General features: G+C 44.8%; 1 protein-coding gene across 1 annotated transcript; it reads left to right on the top strand.

The window, feature by feature from the left end:
• Nucleotides 1–316: 316 nt before the first annotated feature.
• Nucleotides 317–3,115, top strand: LOC117047830 (zinc finger protein 883-like; the record flags this gene model as incomplete). Its single annotated transcript, XM_033151056.1, has 2 exons — nt 317–612; nt 1,317–3,115. Coding segments are annotated over exons 1-2 (2,094 nt in total), but the record flags the coding sequence as incomplete, so codon positions are not given.
• Between the last annotated feature and the right edge of the window lie 10,348 nt (nt 3,116–13,463).

Here is a 13,463-nt window from a genome sequence, read left to right as displayed (position 1 = left end):
TCGGCTTCCACATACAGATTTGGTCCCCATGTAACCCCTGAGAGAGGCAAATATGGCCACAACATCTGCCTGGCTTGCAATGAGAGAGCTCAAAGAGCACCAACAGGGCTCTCCATACAAAGCACCTAGCATGGGGGCACCTACATATACTGTAATAGCTACTAGTCTGTTTTCTGCCCAGGCTCTGGGGTTGCAGTTTTCAGGCTTAGGGACAGGATGGTGACTGCTTTTTTCACCAAGTTCTGTCCATAAGCGCCACTGAGTTTAGTGGGATCTACTCTTAGGTCACCAACTGAAACCACTGGAGAGGTTTACAAATGGAACTTGTGTTGGGAAGGGGCTGCCCCATTTGTGCTTCTCCAGGGGCAGGAGAATATCTAGGGCAGGAGAATCCCTGCAGGGCCTCTGAGGCTCCCTTTGCTTCTTCTTCTCTCCCAGCACCCTGCAACTTATTTTGGCTCCTCAACTCCTCAGGAAGGATGAAAGAGACGGATCCTGCAAAGCTAGCGAGGATGGAAGGGGGAAGATGGACAGTTGACCTGGTCAGGTTGTCTCCTGCATCCTTCCTCTCAACCTCTGAGCGCTTCCTCCAAGAGACCTCCAAGAGATCTGGTGAGTTCGATCCTGGGGAGTGGAGATGGGGACAAGGATGGATGGAACCAGAGAGGTATTGGGGCTTGCTCAGCTTGGGGGTGGGGGGAGGCAGGCAGGTGGATGGGGATGGAGAAGGAGAGCACCATTTCTGCCTCCCCCACCACCCTGCGTGTGCCGTTGTCATCTGCAGGCAATTTGAGCTAGCAATAGATAACAGGTCCCCAGCACCACAGCTCAAAATGTCTAAAACCAGTACTGTGGTCTGAATGCCATACCAAAGTCAGAAAACTTACCGATACATCGCACAGCACTGGAAGCCATGACTTTTAGCCACGATCGAACGCAGATGGGGCCTCCGTGTCTTGCATTTTTCTTTTCTTTTTGGAATAACTTTTAATTTGCTTTTAAAAATAAGGGTAATAGGAATAATGAATTAAAGAATAGAAATATGTAGACTGAGTCTTCTCAAATGATTTGTATATCTCAAAAATAGCAGAATACATTTGCCGGAATATTTATAACATATGGTTCTTCATCAGTGGTCAGTGTATGAGGTCTGGGTTCATGAATTGATTTAAACTGAAACAAAAAGCAGAAAATTGATTTAAACTGAAACAAAAAGCAGAGAACATTCAACATCGCATAGCCAATTGCCTAGTCAGAAGCTCTTTTGGCAGGGTTAACATAACTTACGCTCTAATTAGCTACTGTCTTCATTGCAGATGGTGATGAATTGGAAGGGAAGAACAAGGGGGAACACAACAGAATCCATATAGCTGAGAAGTCAGAGTGTGGAGAGAACTTCGGTCAGAGCTCCCTGTCCACGTCCCATCAAAGAAAGAGCTTCATTCAGAGGGATAGCCTCACTTCACATGAAAGAGCACAGAGTAGGGAGAAATGGTATCAGTGCAGAGAAGGTGGGAAGAGCTTCAGTCAGAAGGATAATCTCACTTCCCATCAAAGAATTCATACAGGGGAGAAACCCTATCAGTGCTTGGAATGTGGAAAGAGCTTCAGTCAAAGCGCCCATCTCACTTCCCATCAAAGAATTCATTCAGGGCAGAAACCCTATCAGTGCTTGGAATGTGGAAAGAGCTTTAGTCAAAGCGCCCATCTCACTTCCCATCACAGAATTCATTCAGGGCAGAAACCCTATCAGTGCTTGGAATGTGGAAAGAGCTTTAGTCAAAGCGCCCATCTCACTTCCCATCAAAGAATTCATTCAGGGCAGAAACCCTATCAGTGCTTGGAATGTGGAAAGAGCTTTAGTCACAGGCAGAGTCTCACTTCCCATCAAAGAATTCATACAGGCCAGGAACCCTATCAGTGCTTGGAATGTGGAAAGAGCTTTAGTCACAGACAGAGTCTCATTTTGCATCAAAGAATTCATACAGGACAGAAACCCTATCAGTGCTATGAATGTGGAAAGAGCTTTAGTCACAGCGCCCATCTCACTTCCCATCAAAGAATTCATACAGGGCAGAAACCCTATCAGTGCTTGGAATGTGGAAAGAGCTTTAGTCACAGGCAGAGTCTCATTTTGCATCAAAGAATTCATACAGGACAGAAACCCTATCAGTGCTATGAATGTGGAAAGAGCTTTAGTCACAGCGCCCATCTCACTTCCCATCAAAGAATTCATACAGGGGAGAAACCCTATCAGTGCTTGGAATGTGGAAAGAGCTTTAGTCAAAGCGCCCATCTCACTTCCCATCAAAGAATTCATACAGGGGAGAAACCCTATCAGTGCTTCGAATGTGGAAAGAGCTTCAATCGGAAAGATAGTCTCACTTCCCATCAAAGAATTCATACAGGGCAGAAACCCTATCAGTGCTTGGAATGTGGAAAGAGCTTTAGTCACCGCCACAATCTCACTTCCCATCAAAGAATTCATACAGGGGAGAAACCCTATCAGTGCTTGGAATGTGGAAAGAGCTTCAATCGGAAAGATAGTCTCACTTCCCATCAAAGAATTCATTCAGGGCAGAAACCCTATCAGTGCTTGGAATGTGGAAAGAGCTTTAGTCAAAGCGCCCATCTCACTTCCCATCAAAGAATTCATTCAGGGCAGAAACCCTATCAGTGCTTGGAATGTGGAAAGAGCTTTAGTCACAGCGCCCATCTCACTTCCCATCAAAGAATTCATACAGGGCAGAAACCCTATCAGTGCTTGGAATGTGGAAAGAGCTTCAGTCACAGCCACAGTCTCACTTCCCATCAAAGAATTCATACAGGGGAGAAACCATATCAGTGCTATGAATGTGGAAAGAGCTTTAGTCACAGTGCCCATCTCACTTCCCATCAAAGAATTCATACAGGGCAGAAACCCTATCAGTGCTTGGAATGTGGAAAGAGCTTTAGTCAAAGCGCCCATCTCACTTCCCATCAAAGAATTCATACAGGGGAGAAACTCTATCAGTGCTTCAAATGTGGAAAGAGCTTCAATCGGAAAGATAGTCTCACTTCCCATCAAAGAATTCATACAGGGCAGAAACCCTATCAGTGCTTGGAATGTGGAAAGAGCTTTTGTTACAGCCACAATCTCACTTCCCATCAACAAATTCATAAAGAAGGAAAATAAAAAAGGAAAAGAAATATAGCAAAAATTATTAAACAACCCTCACAAAACACAATTGTATAGAAGAGAGTAGGGGGCGGGAAGAATAACAAAAAATATCCTTTATCACTTTTGTATCATATATATCATATGATTTGTCAACACATAGGAAGGCGGCTCCGCAGCTCTTTCCTGGGTTCCTCCCTCTTCTCCCCGTCTAGCACCCTGAGAGATCCTTGCTTCCCTATGTTGCTTGCAGGTCCCTCCCACCTCCAACTCTCCTCTTCCTATGTGTGTTCTCCTTAATTCAAAATAAAAGAATCTTAATATAAAAAATGTGAAAAGGAAATTGCCATCTCCCTGTCTGAAAATCATCTGTTGCAACAATGATTCAGAACATGCACCCCAGAATAATCCCATCTGTATTTAGTATCCTGCCTTTTCCCAACCCTTCAGCAAGATGACATTTTGTAAAAGCATCTTTAACTCCCTAGTTTCTGTGGCAACACTTTTTGGGATGCAGTTCTTTGCAGGCACATTTGTATTTCAATAAAGCCCTATTTTTCCACTTGGAGACTTCATCCTTTTCTTTGGGTTTCTGTTGAGTAACCTCCAGTTTAGGAAACACCAAGATTATTAGTAGAAACAACTACCAGTATTTAAAATATTCAAAAAATGAATCAGCAATAAATTTTAAAACATAAATTTTTATTAGTATGATGTTCAGTTTACATGCCAAAGCAGAGGCAAACTTTTTCTTTTTATAAATTACATTTATTAAATTTTCCATTTTAACAATCCAATCAAACCACATTACATATTCCAAATTATACAATTTTTCTAATGATCATGCAATCCAAATATGCCAAATTATAAATTTTTGGGAGGTCTTCCCATGCTCTGAGGTTGGGGGGTCTGATCATCTACTTCTACTGCTTTTCATAATCATTTCTGTTAGTTCCCATAAGCCATTCTGTTGTTAAACTTTCATTATTTTCAACAGCCTCTGAGTTTGTCCGACAAGCAAGTTAAATCAAAACAATGTGTTTCTGCATGCATTTTATGTCCTTTCCCCCCTTTCTTTGTGCTCCAATCCAGCTGTGCTATTCCAATTTCACTTTCCAATATTATATTTAACTATAACCCAGGATTCCCCTCTGTAGGTTCACAGCATCTCTTCACAAACTGATGTTTCTGCCAAGTCGGTCCAAGAATCCTCCCATTGCAGTCAGCTGCCAAGTCTATTCAGTCCAGATAAATCAAATCAAGGCATCTGCCCAATGCTTTCCCCAGACTGATTTTCCACTGTAAATTCCATGCTGTTGATAATTATTAAAACCATATTGTGTCAACAAATGCGAATGCAAAACTTTTCCAATCTCGCTTGCTTCTTTAAATAATCAGGTAGTCGGACCTTCCAGAGGAGATTTTGCCAAGTACCGGTAAACAGCAAAACAAAATAAAGGTGAAACAAAAAGAAGGCTCACCCTCCCTTTGGTCATGTCAAACCCCCTCCACACAGATGATAATCCTTCTTCCATTCAAATCCTTTTTAGCACCTCAGTGGCTGAATTAATTAGCAGAATAGTTTCTCCCTCCTCGCTCGGGGTATGTCCCTCACTTAAATCCAATTTTCCATCTTAAGAAATGGGAGCTTGTTGCTCATGGAGGCGACTTTGGAGAGTTGCCAAGAAACGCCCGGTGCTTTCCATCCAGTGCCCCCTGACCCCCCCACTCCTCCCGGATTTGGAGCCAGGTGTTGGTGCGGACTGCCGATGAGACTGCCACCCCCAACCCTGAGAGTGTAGGGAGGCTGATTACTCCCATCTCAGCGGATCAGTCCCTGGACCTTGGAGGCAATTCCTAGACTCATCTGGAAAGTGCCATATCATGTTCCTTTCCCCATTTTCCAGGAGCCTAAGCTCCATTCGGGGGTTCCTCCTTCTGCACCCCAAGTTTCCTCCAAGGCCTTGGGGAAGGAAACGGAGACAGGCTCTGCTTGCTCCCCAGGGCCCTGCAGGGGATTCAGGGGTGAGCGTGTCTTTTCCTCTGGCCATTGCAGCCCCCAGGAAGCCTTGGAAGAAAGGCAGGAGACCCTCAGCAGAAAACAGCCAAGTTCTGTTTTCCAAAACGGATTCCTCTTCTGAGAGCTCCATCTTTTTATTGTCTGGGCTGGACTGGGAGGATCCCAGTCCCCCCACTGGGCTCCACTGGCCCCCTGAGAGATCCGGAGTGGAAGCAACTTCTCCTTTTGAACTACTGCCTGTGGAGTGAGGGCCTTCCTGAAAGGGCTACTGGGACTCCGAGGGGCCAGAAGGGCAGTCTCCATGCTTGTCTGGGGAAGAGCCCCCTGTTATGTATTATGTATTGTTATGTATTGACGTTCTCACTCTAGGCCACTAGGGGTGTGTGTATATAGTTCATTCTGCTGCTGTTTTCACTCAGGTTGGAGCCTTATTTGCCCCTACGGGCTCCCATGGTTGCGCCCGGTGAGAAAACATGGGAGCAGAAAGACACCTGAGGCTTCTGGCTTCAGAGAGAGAAAGATTTATTTCTGCATGCAGAGGTACCTGCTGTGTTCAGACAGCTAAGCAAGTACAAAACTAGCCAATTTCCAGACAGTTCTTATAGACAGTTCTCTGGCTCTGCCTCCTGTACATCCTTGTCCATTTAAGGAACATTTCCTGTTTTACATATAAGGCAAAAGGACTTTTAGCCCTGAGTTGGGCTAAACTCATGCGCACTCCAGCAAGGCCACCCTATCTCTGACCTAGGCAGTTCCTCTCTGCAAGGACAGTTCTACTGTTATCTCCAGACACTTAGTCATAGTTGGCCAGTGCAATGCAGATCAGAGTTCACAGCTTTACAGAGCAGTTTCATACAGAAAAGCTTAACAGAGGCACTTTTATACTTCTATACTAACAATACATTCAGGTAAATATATACAGGTTAGCTAATTAACTCCTTCCAAGGTCTGCACATGCAAATGAGGGATTGAAAAGTGACGTTCAGGGATTGGGTAACTACAGAAAGTTGTTACTGTTGCTTGTAGCTGAGTTCTATATAAGCAGGCTGCTGAGCTCTTCAACTCACTTCTGTTCCAGCCTGAAAATAAACAAGAGCTGCTTGGAAATCACTGTGTCATCTGCTGTGTCCACCCACAACCTAACACCCCCCTTTCCCCATGGCCTGCAGGTGAAGCCGTTCTAGCACTGATTTTTTAAAAAATAAATCTTTATTGATTTCACACATGTACGCATAACATTACAACATAGAACTATACAAAATAAACAGATAACAAACTAATAATAAAATGACACACTACAATAATTAAAAATTTAAAAAGAATCACTTCTAAACATTCTCACTATACTATTCGTGTTGTCCTTATTTCTTACACAGATTTTTGTTGTTTCATTTTTTGAAAATGAATATATAATCCAATACAATATCTACTATATTTTTTTGCTTACAGGCATCAATCTAATTCTGTAAGTATTTTGTTGTTTGTACAATATGTTTTTAAATATGTTTTAAATATATTCCATTCTCCATACACTTTCTTGTCCGGCACTCCCTTAATTCCCCAAGTTAGCTTGGCTAGTTGTAGGTACTCTGCCATAAGGATCTGCCATTCTATTATCGATGGTAAACTTTCGTTCTTCCAATTCCTTGCCACTAATATCCTGGCTGCAGTAATTGAATACATAAACAGTGGTCTTATACTTTTTAAAATTTCTGTTGGTAGAATACCTAGTAAAAAAATTCTGGTCTCTTTTTGACTGTAAATTTAAATAGTTTTTTAAGTTCACTATAGATATTATTCCAAAATTCACAGATCACTTCACATTTCCACCACATGTGAAAGTAAGATCCTATATCTTTCTTGCATATTGAGGATGTTCCTTTATACATTTCGGCAAGTTTTACAGGGGTATGGTGCCATCTGTGTATCATCTTCATTGTGTTCCATGTAAATATTGTTTCCCAAATCCTGCGCCCACTTTACCATTACCTTTTTAATGGGGCCGTTTCATTAGGACAATATGGAAATTGGACACTAAGGAGGGGGAACTACCTAACTCCTTTTTTGACACTGGACGCATGCTATGCATTTCTTTTCAAAATGTGTTCGTTATCCATGTTGGCTTTGCCCCAAGGGGCTTACAATCTACAGCAAAATCGACACAGCATGGGGAGGGGAGTGAGGGGGGGACCTTTGAGGGGAATGTGAGGAGAATCTCTGCTGGGAGAGGAGTCAGGCGGGAGTTCAACAGGAGAAGCTGTGGGGAGGCAGGTGGAAGTCGGGGGGGGGAGAGAGATTAGAGGGAAAGAAGACCCCCCCCCAAACTGAGAACAAGGGGACCCCCTGGGGAAAATGATTAAAGCAGGATGAAACCTTCTGCTGAAAATCAAACATTTTTCGCACTACTTCATTTTCGAAACAAAATAAAAAATAAAAACATTCCTTCCAGTAGCACCTTTCAGACCAACTAAGTTTGTTCTTGGTATGAGCTTCTGTGTGCATGCACACTTCTTCAGATACTACGGTACTTCATCTTGAAATTCAACCCATGAAATAGCTGGGTAGAACTGGTACATAATTGGTAGTGCAATGCCATTGTTGTTACAGCCATCTCATCTCTTCTCCTGACCCTAGGAGAGGACTGACTGCAGATCCAGCCAGTTGAAGCGGATCGGTCTGGTGAGATTTCTCAAAAATGCCTATAAGTAACGGAGTGTCTTCTAAGCTTGACCTAAGTTCTGTTCCCGGTGCACAGGCACATGGAAGTGTGGGAAGTGTTCATAGCAGAAGGGCTTCTGTGCAAGTGAGCAGATATGTGTGTATACAACTCTGCATGCAGTATGTTGGTTATTAAAACAGCTAGATGAAAACATTTTTTATTAATTAAAATCTAAGGACTGCTGCTGCTTCCCAGCAAGGACCGCCCTGCTGAGAGCCCTGTTCTTGCCTTTCTCCACCTGGCCCAGGGCAGGGCCTGACAGGCTTCATAAGGACTGCTGCTGCCCAGCAAGAGGGTACTGCTTCTTCTTTTAAATTGCTTTTTAATATTAAAAACAATCATCATCATCATCATCTTTTGTTCTGAATTGGCACCAGCCAACTTCAGAGGAATTTTCAAATCTGAGGAAGGTGTGTATTCGGGGTTGCACCAAAGACATGAATGCAGATGATATTTGAGGTTTTTTGCCAGTATGGAGAAGTCATTGATGTCTTCGTTGAATAACCCTTCAGAGGCTTTGCCTTTGTTACGTTTGCAGATGATCAGGTACCTATGCAAAGTGCCTTGGTCTTTTGCTGATGTGTGGGCAACGTATTCTTCAGAATTGTTCATGAAGTTCCTGTTGTTCTTATTGTATAGAACAGGCATGTCCAACTCCCAAGAGCAGGCACCCTCAAACTTCGGCCCTCCAGATGTTTTGGACTACAATTCTCATCATCCCTGACCACTGCTCCTGTTAGCAAGGGATCACGGGAGTTGTATGCCAAAACATCTGGCGGGCCGCAGGTTGGGGATGCCTGGCCAAGAGACTGCGATCTACTGGTACTCCCAGTATAAAAAAACTGGCAGTGATCTACCCATTGTCATTGGAGGGAGGGAGGAGTGTGCGTGGGGTGGGTGGATTCCCCAGAATTGCTGAGCTTTTTGTAGGAGGGAAGTGCCCTGAGTTGTTGAGCTTTTTTGGGGAGGATTGCAGAGTTTTTTTAGCTTCCTGTAACTTTTTGTACACAATAAGGATCTCACGATCTACCAGAATCACCCAGGGATCTACCAGTGCAGCAGGCTCATGAGTGACAAGACACACTAATTCTTGTCCTATTGGGAGGCTGTCTGTCATAGAAGCTTTAGCTGAGATTCCAGCATGGCAGGAGGTTGAGCAGGGGCTAGTAGTCAAGGGCAACCGTGTCACAACCCCCCCCCCAACACACACACATTGCAGAGGCAAGCTCGACCACCACAGACCCAGATGTGAGTAGGCCATAAAATTTGTGCTATTGCCACCCAAAAATGACAACGATTTTGTGGGGGGTGGGGGAGAAATTTAAGGCACTTCAGGAAATGAGTTAGTAAATTGCTCTCTGAAGCACCTCCCACCCTCTCCTTTAAAAGGGAGCTGAAGGTGAGGTTTTTGGAGAATTTTTCCTCTCCGTGGTACAATTGCATTTGGAATAATACCATGTACAGTTCTGGTGGCCTCACCTCAAAAAGGATTTTGCGGGGTTGGGAAAAGGTTCAGGAAAGAGCAACTGAAATGATCCATGGGATGGAACGCCTCGCCTAAGGAGAAAGGTTGTAATCTCCGGGACTTTTCAGTTTAGAAAAAAGGTAATCTTGCAAGGTCACTCACTCTTTCCTCTCCTTCTCCTCTGACCTATCCCCGAGCCAGAACCAGGAAGCAGTAAAGCCGTGATGAGCAGGAGAACTCTTGTCACCCCTGCGCAACATAGAGGACGTTACGTCTACCACAGCTTCCAAGCAGTTTTAGAAACTGGGAAAGAAAAGCAACATGCTTGAGAAGCACATGTTTTTATGCAACTGTTTGGGTGTTTCATTACTGTTGTAAGTCTGTTTTGAAGAAAGTTCTGTTTTTTGGAACCATACTTTTCGGTCTGGATAATTTTTATTCCAAGAGGAGTCAGTTTTTATTCATCCTATTGCTTCGAGCTGCGCAGTATCAATACCTGCATTGCAGAATGCTTCAGAGAGGTTATGGTGAGGGAGATGTCTCTTTGGGGAAACTTGGAAGATAGTTTGGAGTGCAATGCCATCAGGGCCTTGCATCCCAGTGAGGAAAAGAACACAAACTGAAAACTGCAACTGAAATGGATGAGAACGCCCCATTGTAACACGATGCTCAGGATGAGAACCAAAAATAGCCGTACCCTGGAAGTCGAACGGAATCCGTTCCAGAAGTCCATTCAACATCCAGAACATTTGAAAACCAAATTGCGGCTTCTGATTCCCCATTGGGACGTTCAGGTTCCAAAAGAACGTTCGCAAACCGGGACAATCACTTCTGGGTTTGCGGCGTTCGGGAGCCAAAACGTCTTGAGTTTCAGGGAGTTCGGGATCCAGGGTACGACTGTAGCGATAAATCAAGACAGGACCAAAAAACTACATACTAGATGAATGAATTAGAATAAAGACAGATGTAACAGCACTAAAACAGTAAGCAGGAATTAAAGTACTGCTCCTTCTGAAATAATGGCCTCGATAACAGGTGGGAAACGAGGAAGTGTAGGTGGGGGGGGGGAAAGATTCAGATTCAGGATTCTATAATCATACTGGTTTAAAAGTCTGGTGGCAAAAGGGAACAGCAGAAATCTAATAAAATTCTACTATATTCTAAGACTCAAGTTTCCCATCAGTGTATGAACACCTTTTCCAAAAGGAAGGAAACCTGTGAATGCGAAACAGCATACGAAAAAATGTAACTAAAAACAATGGGGGAGGGGAAGGAAGAGGCTTTATTATTATTTTACATACAATAAATCCAATTGAATTTTTATTTATTTATTTATTACACATCTTTAGGAGCACTTTTACATTCCTAGACAAGAGAGATGGTAACAGATACAAGCTGTAAGATATATGGACAGAAAAGGAACGATGTACGAGCTATTTCCAAAGGTCTGGGAAGTTTCTCAGAGGACAGTTGCGCCCATTTATGTTCATTCCACTGGGTACGGTCCCTGTGTGAGACCCACTGAAACAAATGGCTGCACTGCTGTGCTGCTCTCATTCATTTCCGCCACACTGGAGTCCTACCCAGTGGATTGGATCTGCGGGGTCAAATAAGGACAGATTTAAATCAACAAACACCCCATCCTTTCAGGGCCGAGCCACCAACGTACAGTACAAAGGTGCTGAGCAGTGTTACAGTCATAGGATTATGGATGGCTCTTGCATTAGCTTTTCTAGTGTGTCGGCTGTGCGAGAACAGCACTCTGAGATTTGTGGTTTATTTTTCAACCTCAGTTACGTTGTCTAATGCCACAAACAGCAGAAACAAATTTGCAGAGAGATTTATTTAAAGGGATTTTCTGAACATCTTGTGTCCAGGTCTACAGATAACTGAACAGACTCTCCCTAGAAAAAGCCTTTGCCAACCTGGTGCCCCCCCAGAAGTTTTGAACTACAGCTCCCAGCTGTGCTGGTTGGGGCCTGGTGGGAGTTGTAGTCCAAACTTTCTCGTGGGCACTACGTTGGTGATGGCTGCGGCACGTAGGGTGCGCCTACCAGCTGAAAGCTTGGCACAAAGAGATGTGTATCCTGCAATTCTGAGCAGTGTCCAAGAGTTTCACATAAAGCTTTTAAAGAAACTGCTTCAATGGTCGTTGACCTCAAGGTTTGGGCCCTGGACCTCAAGAGCTACTTTTGCTGAATTGTGTTTGGGAGAGAAAAAGCTAATCCAATTATGCAGATCAAAGGAAAGACAAAGACATAGCAAGCTAGCTCCCATGGTTGCACTCGTCATTTCCTAGGCCTTAATGGGTTTCTCTTTCACCCTGGACCTCGGACAGGCAGATCAGCTGTATCAGGATAATTCTGCAGGTTTGTCAGTTTTACAGAAAGGGAGAGGAATCATGAATCACTGAGGGGTCTTATCTACTCATGCTTCTCGTTCCTCTCTCTTGTATCCTTAACCCAGGGGTTTCTCCCAGCTAGGCTGGAGAAATCTTTGAGGCACTGCCCTGCCTACCCGATTCTTACAAAGCATCCCCTAGGTTATTTCCCCTCCGGTTCTCAGGACCTGATGTTTCCCAACAGAAGCCCAATGCAATGGCAGAGCCCACGGATGCACACAGACGCTGTACCTTTGCCTAAACGATTCTTTGGATTGACAACCACCACACCTCAGTGTCTAAGCCATACAATCCTTTTTTCTTAAATAACAAAGCAGAGGGGGATCAAAACAACATGAGCAAAACCAGGTGGGGCTGGGAGCACTTTTATACCGCGGGAGCCAAAGAAAAGAGGCTTTTTGTCAAGAGCGGCCACGCTTACCGTGAAAGGGAGGCGATAAAGGTTCCCTCTGGCCAATGCAACAGCCAGGGGCCACACAACTCCACTCCACGGAAGTCATACTTTGAAAGCAGAAAAACCGGCCCCGTTTCAGAAACGTACTGCCCAGAATCCAAAGCAACGGGGCTTGTTGGAGCAGCTGTGGGCTTTCCGAGTCACTGTGCTGGTAGGATGGGCCTGTCTGGGCTGTCCTTGCTTGAGTGGGTGAGAAACCATGGATTCAGTGCAGCTGGAGAGGACTGCTCAGAGAATGACATACGGGCAACAAGGCAAAGGCCATACACATTTGAGAGTATTCCGATAACCAAGCAAGTTCTCATACATACCTACATGCACACTCGCACCCACAGCAGGGTCTAGGGAGAGGAGGGCCATTAAAACATTCAGACAGGAAGCTGGTGGGGTGGGAGGGAAATATTCACAGTACAACAGTCAACAGCAACCCCAAAATAAAATATTAACAACTGAATTCTCAATATACATCAATCTTAAACGTACAAACTGAACCGTAAAATGATACCCGGAGGGGGCACCCTTCTTCAGCCTTTTGATCTGGCCCTATTCAGCAGCAACTTCCGCCCCAAACACTGCACAGGGCAGCTTTGAAACGGGGGCGAGAAGCAGGGGGGAAGGAGAAAGAAGAGACAGTCTCTGAAGAAGCAGGACTGTTCTAGCACGAGCCTCGCCACTGGAACGGGTAGCGGTGCCTTCCCCTCGAACTCAAACCTTAAACCCCATTCCCATTCGACGGAAGATTCGGGGCTCAGAACACTTTGAAAGATCCTACCACTTTGGACAAGATGAGAAGCAGCAACTCTGGTCTGAAACCACCCTCTGCTCACAAAAGGAACGTTCTGCAGCGGCCAGGAGAGAGCTCAGCCAAGGAACCACTTCCGCTTCCACCCCTCTGCGGCGGAAAGGAGAACCAGCCTCGAGAAGTCACGAAGGCCACGCGGACAGTGGAAGACAATGAAGGAACTGCCGCAGCATTCCCTCAAAGTAGGGGTGCCTGGTGGAGCGCACTGGGAGAAATCGGATGGTGAGCAGAGGAATGTAGAGTTGGCACCTGGCGCACAGTGCTGACTGTTGCGCAGAGTGGACCTGGCTGGTCATGGCTTAAGTCTCTAGGAGCTCTGCTTAGAACAACTCTTGCCAATCCTTGTAAACAGGCAAAGGATTTGTTAAGTTTCTATTGCTTCTTTTCCAGAGGAGAGAGAGAGAGAGAGAGCAGGTGTTCAAAGCCCTCCTTCGGCTTGCATTTC

Source organism: Lacerta agilis, chromosome 6 (genome assembly GCF_009819535.1).
Source record: "Lacerta agilis isolate rLacAgi1 chromosome 6, rLacAgi1.pri, whole genome shotgun sequence".
Lineage (NCBI taxonomy): Eukaryota > Metazoa > Chordata > Lepidosauria > Squamata > Lacertidae > Lacerta > Lacerta agilis.
The sequence above is the reverse complement of the archived record's forward strand: the minus strand, read 5'-3'. Positions and strand labels throughout refer to the sequence as shown.